Here is a 15,470-nt window from a genome sequence, read left to right as displayed (position 1 = left end):
GTATTGGGAATTACAAATGTGGGGTTGGTGGGTCGCCTAATTCGCCCGCGGTCTGCACAACTATGCAACCCTCACTATTAGAGCGACTCAACTAAGCCCTCTAGCCCAGCCTATCACCCGGGGATCCGCTTACGGTATTGGTAGCGGCGGGAGGTGGGCACGCACGATTATGCGGCCGAGCGTCGCTCAATTAAGCGCCGTCCTACGGGGGCGCGCTCTAATAAGCGTTAGTATCTGCGGGTCAAGACGTACGACTATACGTCCCAAAGCGACGCTCAAATAAGCGCCGGCCTATCGGGGCACTCGCACAATTATGCGGTTATGTTAGCCGTAAAAACGGCTGTTTTGATACTCGTTTTACTATGGTCTGAGTTGGACCGAGAGATGGTTAGTTTTACCGTAACCAGGGTTTTACACCAGAAGGCGCTTATCTCCTATTTAGCGTCTTGAAACGGACGATTAAAGTAGCCGTGGCAACGGCTGTTTTAATGCTAGATGCACGCGTTGCTCTTCGGTGGTTAGGACCACGACGATTCGAATGTGCGGCGGCTGGTATTGGCAGCGTCGGCGGCGCGGTCGTGGCAGCTAATACGCGTCGGCGACGAGTGTTGAGTTGGCGGCGCTGATGGACGCGTTCGTGCGGCGGTCTTCGGAAGGTCGATGGCCGGTGGCGTGGTTTCACGTGGTGTCGGCGCCGTTCGTCTGCTCTCGGTGTCGTCCGGCTGGTCGCGTACGCTTCTTCGGTAAACGTCGGTGGCTTGCTATACGGCGGATGAACTCGTTGTCTGCTTGGCTGATGGCGAGATCGTCTTTGGTTGAAGAGGTCCAGTAGTCCGACTTGTCCAAATTCGATTGAAGTGTTGAATTGAACGTTTCGGTGACTGGAGATGGAATGTGTCGGTTGGACTTGGACTTGCCTTTGTTTGACGGCCTGTGGCCTATATAGAGTTCCAGGCGTTAGCCTTTTCTCTCTTGGTTGAAGTTAACCTGAATGTTGTTTTTGGCGTTGTGGTTATTCTTTGTTATTCTTGGGTGTGTGAGTATCTTTTATTCTGTTAATTGTTGTATGTGCGTAAATTTTGATACTGATGCTCTGTGGAAGTATATTTTTAATGCTGATTCTGCTGCTGCATATAAGGATGGCAGTTGAGTTGAATTTCTTAAATTTTCGTTTGTTAGGTAGTAGTCTGCGCCAGTTATTACTCGCAGGGCGATGTTTTGTACCGCTTCTAGTTTTTTCCATTTGGTGTTGCTAATGTGTGCGCTCCATGCTACCGAACCGTAGAGTAGGACAGGTTTGATGTATATTAAGTATATTTGTAATCTGGTTTTCATTGGTATGGGTGATCTGCTGTTTATCACTGGGTATAGCGCGGCCCTGACGCCCTTTGCCTTTTGTATGGTGTTTGTAGCGTGGTGGTGCATTTTGAGGTTGTGGTCAAGTGTTATGCCAAGATATTTTATTTTGTGTTTCCATTCGATGGGCTGGTTTTGTATAGTTATTTTCTTCGTTTTTCTGCTCGGTAGGGCCCCAAATAGGATGGCTTCGGTTTTATCGACGTTGAGCTTGAGCCTCCATTTTTCCATCCATGTTGCGGCAAGGTCGAGTTGTTTTTGCAGCTGGAGTATTGCGAAGTTAGTGTTTTGATTGCCTGAGTGGAACATGGTGTCGTCCGCGAATATTGCTGTCTTGGAGTGTGCGGTTAGCGGTAGGTCGTTAATGTATAGTACATACAGTATTGGCGACAGACACGAACCCTGCGGTACACCAGCTTCGATGTGGCGGGATGCAGATATTTGGTCGGCTACACGGATATGGAATGTCCACCCTGTTATGAATGATTTTATTAGTTTTATAATGTGTATCGGCAATTGTGTGTTTGTCTTTAGTTTGTAGATTAGCCCCTGATGCCATACGCGATCGAACGCTTTTTCTATGTCTAAAAATACTGCTGCGGTTCGCTTCTTATTGTTTCTATTGCTTTGGATGTCTTGAAGCAGTTGGACGAGCTGTGTGGTGGTGGAATGGCCTTCTCTGAACGCGTGCTGTTCTGGTCTCGGCTTGATGTGTTTTTTCAGATAAACGAGTATAATTTTTTCGAAGACTTTAGATATGGAGGTCAGAAGCGATATCGGTCTGTGGTTTTCCGGTTTTGAATGGTTTTTATTTGGTTTTGGGATCATTACTACTATTGCCTTTTTCCACATTGTTGGGAAATAGGCTGTTCGGATGCTTGCCGTGAATATGTAAGATAGCTGAGTTATTATGTTGTCCGGTAAGTTCCTTAAGGCCAAGTTTGATATATTGTCATGTCCAGGTGCTTTGCTAATTGGTAATTTGTTGATAATGGTTTTGATTTGTTTTGGTGAGATATAGTCAGTTATTTCGGTGCAGTCCCGATCCACTTCCGCTATCGTTTGAGTCACCTCCCGTATATCTTCTCCCGGGTTGTTTGTGAATTGGCTTGCCATTGTATCCGCGAATAGTTCTGCTTTCTCATCTGCTTCATATATTTTGACCCCTGTTGTTGTTTGTAGCGGAGTATCTGCAGGTTTTTTGTTCAGGAGGCGGCGGTTTAGTTGATAGAGTGATTTATTTTTGAAATTTAACGTTTCTGTGAAATTGTCCCATGCCTCTTGTCTATGTTCAGTTAGTAGTTTTTTGACATATTTGATTTGCGCGTTACACAGTTTTTTCGTGTTTGGGTCTCTCGTATTTTGCCACACTTTACGGAGTATTCTTTTTGTTTCAATTTCGAGTAATATTTCATCCGGAAGTTTTGGTTTTGATTTTGTTTGTTTAATTGTGAAGGAGGCGTTCTTTATTTCTTTTTGGATGGAATTGGTTAGTTGCTCGATTTTGCTGTCTACTTCGGCCGGTGTTTTAACTCGTTCGATTTTAGTTTTTCGTGCTAATTCCTCCTTAAATTTTGTCCAGTTGGTTTTTATTTTCTTTGTAGTTTTTGGTGGGTAATTTGAGAGTGGATTTCCTTTAATGTTTATTTGTATCGGGTTGTGGTCCGATGAGAGGTCATTGTGATTGGTTATTCTGTACTGGGCTGACTGGAGGTCCAATAGAACTATGTCTAAGACATATCTGGCTGGTGTTTTTTGTTATATGGGTAGTATGTCGGTGAGTCAGGACCAGCTATAGCGTACTTGTTTATCTCAGAGTGTCGTAACAGTTTTCTTCCCGCTGTGTTTGCTAACCGACTATTCCAGCTCGGATGTTTTGAATTTAGATCTCCTGCTATCAGGAAGGGTCCGTCATGGTTGGTCAGCGTGTCCAGGTCGCTAACGTGGAGTATGGCAGTGGGACTTTTGTATACGGCCGAAATTTGCGCTGTCTTATTGTTTATTTTAACCTGTATTGTTGTGGAGTCCATTTTAGTTTGTAGTATGACGTGTTGGTGGCTTATGCTTTTTCGGATAAGTATGGCTGTACCTCCAACGTTTGGTGCGTTTGTTACTTTCGGACGGTCGGTTCTGTATGTAAAATAGTTTGGGATTGTCAATTTGCGTTTTGGTCTGATACGGGTTTCTCCAAGTAAAATTAAGTCAATTTTGTTTTCATTGACAAATGCTGTGAGTTCAGGTATTTTTTGTTCAATCCCGTTGCAATTCCATGATAGTATTTTTAGTTCATCCATCTTGAGTTGTTGGTATGGCGTTTAATATTTTCATGACTGTTGTTATGATAGCATCTTTAGATGCGGCGTCTTCACATTTTTGGGCTGTTGTCAGCAGGTCTTTTATTATTTTTAATATTACATTTGCTTGGATGACGGGTTTCGTTGGTGGGGTTGGTTTTGTGGCTTCGGCGTAGGTCATGGTTGTTGTGTGGGTCGCCGGTATCTGGAGTGGTTGTTGTACCAGTGGAGCTAGCGGTACCTGAGCTACTGGCGGTGTCTGTATGGCTAGTACTTGCTTGATGTGGGTTTGTTTCCGTAATATTGAACGGTCGGTCACGAGTTTTTGATTGGTTTGGTTTAGGACGGTCTTCGTGGGGGTGGCTTTGTTCGTTTCGGTGTAGTATGGGCAGCCCCGGTAGTTAGCCGTGTGCTGGCCCTTACAGTTACAGCATGTCGGTGGTTCTTCTTTGGTTTTTATACATTCCTTGCTTTGGTGGTCTCCTCCGCACTTAACGCACCTGGGAGGATGGCCACATTGTAAAGAGGAATGTCCGAAGCGTTGGCAGCCGAAGCACTGAGCTGGTCCCGATGTTTTGTAGGACTCTATGCTGACTCTGAGGTGAAAAATGTCGGTGACGTCGAAGATTTCTTTCACGTTTTCTGTTCTCTTCAGAGAAACTATATGAATAGGGATTCTTTTGCTGTTTTTGTAGAACGCTCTGACGAAATTAGTTACGTAACCTGATGCGTTTAATTCATCCTTAAGTTCGTCTTCGGTGACGTCTAGTGGAAGTCCTTTTATAACTATTTTGATGTTTTTGTCCTTCGGCAGAGCAAATGTGTGGTATGAAGCCTTGTCTTTGTTATCTGACAAGTACAATTGTACTGTTCTGAATGAGTATTCGTCTGGGCAGTTGATTTGTATTTGGGATGGTGTTGAGGTGGTTTTTGCCGTGACCTGATCTAGGCCGGGTATTGCAAACATGTTCTTGGCGAGTGTGCGCCAGGGGCAGCTAGGTAGAGTTTGTACAAAAATTGGTGGAATACGTGAACTAGGTTTGCTTACCGGTTTATAATCAGGGTGAGTTGCATTGGATTTGCCAGATGAAGTCGACATAATTGATTCTCCGGAGGTAGATTCAGAATCTAATATTTCTGGAGTTGTATTGGTATTGTGGTCTGGACTCAGATGTTTTTGTGCGGTGTCACTTAACGGCACGGTTTTTTCCGAGGTTGAGACGGTTTTACGTTTGTCACTTATACCCGACGGCGGAATGTTTCTCTTCGCGGTCGTGTACGGCGAGTCACGTGGTGGAGGTGTTTTACGCTTTCTCCCACTGCGTGGTTTACCCATCGTGGTTAGCGGAACTGAGGTACAGATAACACTGTCCGTCGGCAGGGGCGAGCCCTGGCGAACGCGAGAAGCGTGCGACGGCGGTGGTTTAGTGTACGGATGCGTAGAGTCGGCGTGTGTCGTGGCAATGTCGGGGCGCGGCCCGACGACGACGGGATGTCGGTCTACTGGGCAGTGCTGCGGCAATGTGGATGCGCGGCTCCACGACAGCATAGGGTGCGAAAGATACTGCGGCAATGAGAGAGCGCGGTCCCTCAGCAGTTGGGTAGATGCGGCACTGTGGTAGCGAGACTTAGTCAGAGGACTTGTGATCGGTACGAGAGACGCAAGAAGAATGTGTGTGTGTCGGTTGTTAAAATCGTCGCCGTATTTATGTGTTTTTTAATTACTGACTCCGCGCTCTAGTTGGTCGGCCAATCAGAGGCCTTTATTTTGTCTACTGTACGGTACGGCGCCACGATATACTTAATTTGTATGTGTTGGTTCTGAAAAGGACCGTTTATACAACTATTGGGCCATTTCAACCTGTTGACTGTTGATTCACTCACACGTAGCAACCTAGAAACTGACTACGGCCAAAGTGTAAATTTACCCTGTTTTTGGGGTTATTCCTTAATAAAAAAAAATTTGACTACAGATTTTTGAGAACATTTTATATGTTATAGTTCCATTTTAGATCTACCTTCGGTCTAATTTTCAGGTCTAAATCTCAAAAACTTTGTTTGAAAAAGAGAAATAAAGAAAAAATTCAATCCCTTCTAAGGGAGAGGGTTTATGAAATTTTTTTGTTTTGTTAATGTTTTTTGGGTGTTTTTCTCGATTTTGATGGGGAAGGGGTGACTTTTTAAAAATTTTTACCCTGTAAAGTACCTTTCAGGTATGATTTCTGATCTATAAAGTTGCTACACGAAGAAATCGGTTCAGTGGTTTACGGGATATCGCCGCGCGATACTTCGACAGTGACTTCGCCGCCATCGGCTGTTGGGCACGCGATCCTGGCTGTTCGCTCCGAGAAGTAGGACCAAAAGATGCGCTGCAGGTACAGCGGCACCTCCCACTCTTGTAAGGCCCGCATGATGTGGCGCCAGCCAATCGAATTGAACGCGTTCTTCACGGCCAAGCTGACGGCCACACATACTTTACGCGCGTTGATCGCTGTCCGGACCTCATCCCGGAGCATACGCACAGCATCTTCCGTCGACTTCCACTTCCAGAAGCCGAACTGTCGATCGGAGAGTCCGCCTCTCTCATCCAAATGTTTCTCCAGCCGGCAGACCAGCAGGAGCTCCATCAATTTCCCCACGTCGTTCAAGAGACATAAAGGACGGAGGGGTCCAGATAGAGTTAGCGTCATAAATTTATTTTATGTCAGACTTTCACTTCCATAAGATTTTTTTTTTCATCCAACTCAAAACTTTGTTTTGTTTAAGTTTTAAAAAATAATAACGAGACAAAGGTGAGCGAAATCAGGTTTCGTAATAATATTTAAAAAAAAGTTACAGTCTACTTAAAGCATAACGGCTAAAACTTAAAAACATGGAACATGCCTTAGCTTGCTGGCTCCTGAATATTGATTATTTCTGATCTATAATATCCTTGTGATTTTAGTTGATGATAATATAGTCTTAATTATATATTCTGGCCAAACGTTTGCATGAAAACGACGACTCGTTATTGTTTCGATGGCATACTTAAGAGGACTTCATACATTCACCCGTTATTTTCTTCCAAAAAAAAAAAGGATTTTTTTGACTTTTTAAAAAATAATATAGCGTTGGTTGTATTAGATATATCGAAACAATACAGAAGATTGAACATAGATAATTTTGTCATAAATAATATGTATGAATTTATTTCTTTAAATATGTATAAAGACTGAGAAAAATTAATCCGCGCAAAGCAGTTTTGATGGCAAAACAATTGTATTTGATCATATAGAAATGACTGTGATAGTCTGACAAAAAAATGGCAATTAACAAAGTATCCTCATTACTGTATTAATAAACTTTAATAGTTCTAACTCTAAATTAACATTTTTCGAAAAATTGCCTATACTTTACTCCTTAGAAATGGCCGGTGTGGCGTCCTCTTAAGTATCGCTATTTAGTGTAACTATTTAGTGTCGTTTTCGGGCTGGAGGGCCAAGGCTAAAATTTCCACGCTAAAATTTTCTTAAGTACTTAATTAAAGTCAGTTTAAACATTTTATTTTTATTTTTACCGTATCAATACTAATTTTCAGATTTACTTTAGTGTGTTCAAATTTAAAACAAAGTTTTTTTGGTAAAAAATCTTAATAAACATATTTTAATATTGTCATTATAAATAGTAAATACTCTGCAATATCATAAAATAATTTGTTGTTATTGCTGTTATCGTTGTTTTAATTTTTTCTTATTATTCTACTAGAATCTAGATGTTAAGTGTCATCCAATTCACATTTGCTTTTTTAAATAATGTCTAAATTAATACTTAAATTAATATTGCAATTTTACTATAATTTTGCAATTTACTTCAAACCTATCACAATCTACTCGCCTGTTAACAGGAAACTTCAAGCGGGGTCTGGAGAAAAATATGAACTGTAGTCAGAGATGGGCAGAATTATTAATCCCGGATTACTGGATTATTTTTTAATTAATCTAAGTAATCCCGGATTACGTGGATTAAAAATAATCCGTTATTCCAATACATCGAAATTATGGATTACAAATAGTCGAATACGGATTACAATTATTCCATCATGGATTAGAAGTAATCCAGTAATCCTGGATTACTGGATTATTTTTTAATTAATCCAAGTAATCCGTTATTCAAAATGGCGGCTTTATGGATTACAAATAATAATTAATTAGTATACTCTGCCTTAGTAGGTACTTTAACAAAGCTCAAGTTTATCTAGCTTAAACACATTTTATATAACAACACTTTTTTCTCAATTTATTAAATTTTTTATATAAATTATTTTGTTATTATTGTTTAATTTTATAATCTGAAATGGTATGATATCATACCATAATCAAGTTAACATTTTACATTTAAAATTTTGAAATCTTTAGACTTATGTATGCAGAAATCGGCTCAGTGGTTTAGTTTTACTCCTAGTAAAAATAAAACACATTATTGTAAAAACAATACCTCCCAGCTCTCCATAAAAGAAAAAAATGATTTAAATACATTTTAATTTAAAAATATATATTATTTAAGTACAATGTTTTGGATTACTGGAATGAAAAAAAAACAGTAATCTTTAAATTTGGGTTATTGGAATAAAACAAAAATCCTAAGTTAATAATGTACATAATGTACATAATCCGTATACTAGGGATTACTGGATTAATAATGTAATCCGTAATCCATATACTAGGGATTACTGGATTAATAAAAGTAATCCGTAATCCGAAACTCGGGATTACTGAAATAAAATAATCCAAACTTTTCAAATTCTGGATTAATAATGTAACCCGTAATCCGTATACTAGGGATTACTGGATTAATAATGTAATCCGTAATCCGTTAACTAAGGATTACTGGATTAAATTTAATCCTTAATCCAAAAATGTAGGATTACTGAAGTAAATGTAGTCTAGTTTTTTTTTTAATCGTGGATTACGAGTAATCCGTAATCCGTCTGTAATCGATTACGGATTGTATCCATTTTGTTCATCTCTGACTGTAGTACTAAAAGTGCCAATGTTATTGTTTCTATAAACAATAACGTACACCTTAGAAACGTAAGATGGTTTTTTAGAATCACAAAGTACAAGTCTACCTTTTTTTTACTGTGTTGCGTAGATGGGAACTATATACAAGTATTTGCTTGTCTCCTTTTTACGAAAAAAATAATCGACTAATTTATAATATATATATAATTGTTCTATAATAACTAACAGTACTGTTTTAGCGTCTCATTGTTATTGTTTTTCATCTACTCTTATCCGTTTACTTATGCAAGTGTACGTTCTATGCAACCTAGTCGAACTCCGAAGTTGTAGCCGGCTGTATTTTTCACTTTTTCGTGTAAGTGGTTTTACACTATCTTTGTTCGGTTATGACAATATACCCATGTGGCGTAACGACGTATTGCCGGTTCCCCATTCTATTAGATTTTTTTTAGGTCACACATTTAATAGATATGCTCTAGATTGTGATTTTTGATATATCAATATTGTAATAAATTCGTCTATAAAACTACGTATAAAAAAAATGAACAAAATCTAAGATGCAAAAATTAAATAGTGTGCAACTTGACGTTTAATATCTCATATATGACAATATAATAACATGTAATAAATACAATTATTTAAAGTTTATCTTTATATAAAACAAAAATATTGTTGATTAAAAACATAAATGTTGAATTTAGCCATTCTTTTTTTTCTTACTTTTCTCTTCTTTCTTAGCTGTTCTTTTTTTTCCCCCCCCTAAGTCCAATACAAATTTTTCGATGGCCTTATTCATATCTTCTATAAGATCCTCTTTTTCATCTTTTCGGATTTCGTCCCACCTTGACCAATTGTGATCCAGTGATTCCTTATCAGGGTATATTTCATTATCACCTATAGCCATAGATTGTATTGCGTTAGTTAATATAAGAGTCGCTTGGTCTATTTCGTCTTGTTGGCCGGTTAATATTAATCTTTGTGCAGCTAAAACCTGAACAAGAATGAATGGTTTCCATATAGGTCGTTCAGCTGTTGACAAAAATTAAACAACATTTTAAAAACTGTTGTACTACTGTATAACTTATAAGTAAACTGTGTCATCAAATAGAAATCGCTAGATTCAGGGTCCTATTTAAGATAGTAAGGTATCGTTTTTTAATAATATTCATTGAACCCACGAATGAAATGTGCCATAAAATGCTCATCCAAAATTACTCATATAAATATAGGTTTCCTAAAAACCAAAAAAAAACAGAAAGCAGTGGAGTCCACAGAACGGAAATCTGATCACTTGAATAAAAATTGATCAATTTCCTATTTTCGATTAGACAAAAATAAACCGAAATAATGTTTTAGATACTCACAGGGTTCATTAATTTTGTTATCTGAAAAACAGTTGTCTAAACGTGGAATTAAAATATTTTTTTCCAGATTCTTTATAGCCTGCGAATCCTCCTCTTTCTCGGACGTTGCAGCATTTGAGGAGGACCCCTTCTTTCGCTTTTCCCCGCTTTTCGGAGCCGCATCTAATGAAATCTGAATGACATACATACATTCATAGTATTAGTGTTATTAATATCATAGAGTTCTTGACGACTATCCTTAAATACCAGTTGTATTAAAGTATAACAGTTTTGCAGCTTCAGTGAAGATAGGTCTAAGAAAATTTGTTATGAACTTATAGAGGCTGTGGGAATTGCCCAGTGTCTGATGTATTAAGACTTAAATGACTGCAGTCATTAGTTGCAGCTGATACTAATACTTTTAAAACCTAGTGAAAAAATGTATGTTTCTTTAAACACAAAACAATTGCCAATAGTTTAATACATTCGAATAATATTCATATTTGTTATGTTTTAATGGAATCTATCACTTACGATAAGGCCAAAGAAAAAAATTGCAAATAACACGACACAACGATGACGCATGTTTGAGTTCATGGTAAATACCTGTAACAAAAAAAAAACCATTTATATTTATTATTTTTAATCGACAAACATACTTAATAATGGTGGTATGAAATAAAAATCTTGAGCAAATTATCGCAAATTTAACCATTTCCATAGAGTTTTTTTGATAAAATGACAGGGTACCAATATTTATCAAACATTGATTTTTTAATTCTTGTAATTACCCACCTACATTTTCCCAATTTTTTCGTTACGTTGAATTTAAACACAGTAAAGATAACAGTGTTACCGACGGGGTGAAAATTACTATTTAATGGGAAGTTATTTTGCTACTGTTGTCAAACCGAATAAATATTGATCTTCAATGCAAATATTTACAATGTCAGAACAAACGAAGAGATTGATGAAAATTAAAAATTCGAACCCTACCAATTTTTTTTCTACATATTTATGAAATTAAAAACATTTTTTTCCATTTGAAAATACGAAGTCTATACTTATATACCTCTTTTACGCATAAGCGAGAAATGAGATTTCTAAGTATTGAAAAATATAGTTAAGTATGTAACTAAAGTATGGGGAAAAAATAATTTTCAAAATATATCATATTTTCCAAGAAAATGAGTGTCTTACATCAGATAAATCACAGTGTGTAAATGTTAACTTCAGAACAAAGGTTCTATAATGACAATACAAAAAAATATAAAAGCTTCATCGACGAAAAATAGTTTTAAATATTACTTACTCCGTATTTGTTTGATAAACTTTATTGGACAAGTTATGTGTAAGTGACTCAAAATAACACTAAAACAGTTTATGCTCGGTTTGACTTTATGTAGTTAGTTTGGCGACTCTCCTCCACTTGCCGCATTTTCTTAAATTGCGAGTAATATTTTTTTTGCAATATTGTGCTTACATAGGATAAACATACTTTATTCCAGATGTATAAGAACTTAACGGAAACCAATCAGGTTCTATTGTAGGCGGTAAAATGGCGCTTCATTTTCCCCCTTCCTTGGTCCGGTTATTTTAATGCGGTTTTTATTCAAATCTGACACGCCTATAAATGTTTTGATTCTGCATCCATTTTGCCGCGAGCCCAATAATCGAAAAAAATATATCCATTTTGATTAAACTAGAGACTAATGATAAATAACATTTAATTTTAAACCAGTTTTTTACAGTAAAAGGTATCGAGAAAAAATTAAAAGTATTAAATATATGAAATTGGATATGGTATCATTTTTAAAAGACTCGTCAGAAATTGAAATCTCTTATAAAAATTCAAATTCGGAGTATGGTTGATAATTTCAAGTGAGAGGCCTAAGAACAATCTAAGTTGTAGTACATAAACAGAAAAATATTGTGTGCGTGTATTGTTCGAATAATAACATATTTCATAATAACCCAAAAATATGAAGGTTATGTACGAATTGATTGGTTTGAAAAAGAGGATCCTCTTTTTCAGAGTCTTAGAGTCATTTTCATTTATGCTTGATTGACAGTTGTTTGTGACGGCCTTTTTTCTAAGTATTCAGCCAGTTCGACGTAAATTCATAACATATAACCACATTTTTAAAATGTATTATCTTATGAGTCACCTTGAAATATTTAAGATAATAAATTCAAAATAATGTTTAAATAATGCCAAAATTGTGCATATCTTATCATATATACACATATAAGCATCGAATCGTTTATTTGATAATGATTGTATCATTTTCGGTTAAAAAAAAATCCTATAGACCCGTGATCTCCCCCGTCCCACTATGCCCCAAACTCACAGTACTGGCGTTTTTTTAAGCCTTAAAGTTTAACTATGTAACACCTGAATATACATAGACAAGAGTATGCTTCTATTGTAAATATTCGAAGGTTACATTATATGTCAATAACCACAAAACAGATAATATCGACGAATATTTGTAAAAAAAAAATATATTAAATTTTAACAAAACAAAGTATGCGAGTTACCGACAATGGCTAAAATTTTCAACATGATAATATGGGATTCCAATATTTTCTTTAAAACAGCATTGAACTGAAGAGGATAGGATAACTACAAAAATAATTATAACTGAATATGAAATTGATAAAGTCATTTTAAAAAATATGCTTTAATCTCCAGAAGTACAAATAACAACAAAATCATTGTAATGACAATTATGTGTTTAAAATAGTATTAAGGCGGATACGATTATAGTTGGTTATCTATTAATAATCATTTGTTGCCGCTGTTTCTCATAAATTGTAATTAACAACATAATGAAACTATTTTGCAAACACCTATTGACTGTTGATTCAATCTCGCAGAGCAACCTAGAAATTAATTAATATGATTAAAATTTGATTTCCCATTTAATTTGGGTTTTATTGAATATATCAAAATGTTGACAACAGCTTTTTGTGACCCGTAACCCTATTGGTTTTTATCACTTGAATTACAAATGATGCACTATTATTACCTATTCTAACCACTTAAGATGCAGGCAGAGGTGTGATAATTAAATACTGTGCTGTGACTATATTAAAATCTGTAGGTAAAATCAGCAAATACTTTGTTTATGATAGCTATACTAAGCATAAGAATAAAACAAATTTTATAGGTTGTTTTGTATCTATATTATAGTTACAACGGGTACATTGAAACACCAACCTATACTTTATTAAGAAAAAGAAAATGCCGTGTGATCATAAGTTTTAATCTGAAAAAAAACCATTGTGGTGCAATGCGTCAAACCTGCTGTGAGAGGTAAACTCAGTAAAATGTGATTTCTTTACCTACTCCTACGCGACTCAAAGCATGTGCTGTGATATTTAATAGCTAAAAAACCTAGAAAAAACTAAAGATAGCTCGGTATTATTATAACTCCTCATTAACTTTGATCGTTGTTTACATTTGAAGCAGTTTTAATCATTAGATACATTCAGTCCGTAGTTTTAAATGATAACGTCAAAAATAACTATATATATTTATTTGTCATTGTCGCTAATAAAAATGTATGAAATTAATACATAAGCAGTATTAAAGTTCTTACATAAAATACCAACTACAATGGTGGATACAAATATGTATATATTTATACTTTGTGTTTGTCAATTGTTTAGATTTTTCTTAATAATATGATTCTAAATGTTTGGTATATCGTTAAATTTTAAAGAAATTAATTGGAAAAGATCACAGAACATATGACTTAGATATCCATCTCGTATGATTGTGTTCTTCTAAAACAACATCTGTAAAAATGGCATAATAAATTGAGGCATTCTCTGCAATATATTAGGTGTACTTATCAATAAGTCGTGTACAGTAATCAGTATACACCCTTAGTTTACTAGTAGACAGTTATCTAGTAGATAACCGTGGTTTACAGATCGCCTAAGATCGTCAAGTATTACCATACAGTTATATTTTTAACATCGATATGTTTTATTGCTGGGGATCATTTCAAACATTTTCTACCCGTTTGATATATGTCTTTAAGGATTTTGGACGTTGAATCCGAATGTGTTATCAGATATTCTGTTGAAAACATTTATATATGTAACCTTGAAAGTAATATGCCGCAAAGACACTGTACTGGCGTTTTTTTAAGTTTAAGAGTTTAACTATAACACACCTGAATATACGTAGACAAAACTATGTGTGTTTTGTAAATATTCGAAGGTTACATTAAAATACGTCAATAACCACAAAACAGGTAATATTTACAAGAAAAATTTTAAATTTTAGAAAAACAATGTATACAAAAGCTACAGACAATGACTACAAATATTAAAATGAACACAATACGACCATTTTTTTAACCAAGAGAAAAAATCGAACTAACTTGATATGGAATTACATTTTTTTATTTTTGAAAACCTATGTTTGCAAATACTCTTTTTTGTATTCAATTTATTTAAAATTGAAACAACATTAAACTGATAAAACTTTAATTAATAAACTCGAAAATTGCATATTTTTAAAAATCTATTTCCGAAATCTATTAAAATACAGAATAGAAGAAATATTGTATTTGTATTTATAAAAAAAAACAGTAAAATAAGATTGGATCAAGCCTATTGGAACGGGGAATCTAATTAAAAAACGTTTAAAAAACAAAGTTTTTGGTTGTCGGTTATTTTTACAAGTATTTTTTATAATCTTGGAACTAAATCAATTATGTATTTACTTAACATTTATTAAATAATGCTGATTAATTTAATTATTATAACTAAAAATTAATTAGTGCAGATTAACGGTATAGTTTAATCGCCATAATTGTTATATGTTTTATGGACATGATTACACTATAAATATGTATCTTTAATAGTAAAAAAGATATAAATAAAAAATAAAATAGTTAATAAGTTTCAATAATAACTTAAGGCTAATAAGGAACAGCAAGTAAACAAATTTAACGGTCGTGTCATGCGAACAGCCTAAAATGTTTTTCATTGTTAAACTGCTAGAACCTTAATAATTACTAATGTAAACTTTCGAAATGTTACTGAATATAAATTTAGATATTTTGTTGAAATGACATTGAATTCTCGCAATCGTTTGACGTATTTCGAAAACTTGTATTATGATGAGATAAAAAGCGAAATCAAATGGTGGTTAATAAATTATTTTGATTCTGTGTACTGCATTAGTATTTCTATAGCTTTTACATTTTCGCATTTCCTTCCGTGTTAAAATGGTATCATGTTTTCCTATTCAGCTTATGCGAGTTCCTTAATTTTAACATGTCATATTATTCAGTTGTACAGCAAACATGACATTTATATTGCAACACTTACATTTTACCTTCTACTGAAATTCAAAAAATTTAAATACTTATTCGTTGTTCATTCACATTCGCTCTGAATACTTCTAAGCATTGTAAAAATCTAGGAAAACTTTTTACTAAATCTTGCCTTTAAGA

The 15,470-nt window shown here is 35.3% G+C and overlaps 1 protein-coding gene across 3 annotated transcripts in view; it reads right to left on the bottom strand.

Moving 5' to 3' along the window:
• Positions 1 to 9,238: 9,238 nt before the first annotated feature.
• The window catches only part of LOC126839618 (uncharacterized), a 45,189-nt gene continuing 38,957 nt past the window's right edge, over positions 9,239 to 15,470 (bottom strand). The window contains exons 1-5 of one of the 3 annotated variants that reach the window (XM_050575013.1): positions 11,306 to 11,365; positions 11,194 to 11,239; positions 10,528 to 10,599; positions 10,015 to 10,186; positions 9,239 to 9,679 (exon numbers count right to left, since the gene is read on the bottom strand). In XM_050575013.1, the coding sequence (XP_050430970.1) occupies positions 9,348 to 9,679; positions 10,015 to 10,186; positions 10,528 to 10,590 (567 nt within the window). In that variant the 5' untranslated portion in view covers positions 10,591 to 10,599; positions 11,194 to 11,239; positions 11,306 to 11,365 and the 3' untranslated portion in view covers positions 9,239 to 9,347. Of the gene's footprint in view, positions 9,680 to 10,014; positions 10,187 to 10,527; positions 10,600 to 11,193; positions 11,240 to 11,305; positions 11,435 to 15,470 lie in introns of those variants that run through there. The other 2 variants (XM_050575012.1, XM_050575014.1) reach the window with 2 other exon arrangements.

The sequence above is a fragment of the Adelges cooleyi genome, unplaced genomic scaffold, assembly GCF_023614345.1.
Source record: "Adelges cooleyi isolate 19-005CV unplaced genomic scaffold, UGA_ACOO_1.1 ACOO_flye_CR_arks_rails_tigmint_CR_PRNA_307, whole genome shotgun sequence".
NCBI lineage: Eukaryota > Metazoa > Arthropoda > Insecta > Hemiptera > Adelgidae > Adelges > Adelges cooleyi.
This window is presented reverse-complemented; position numbering and strand designations above follow the sequence as displayed.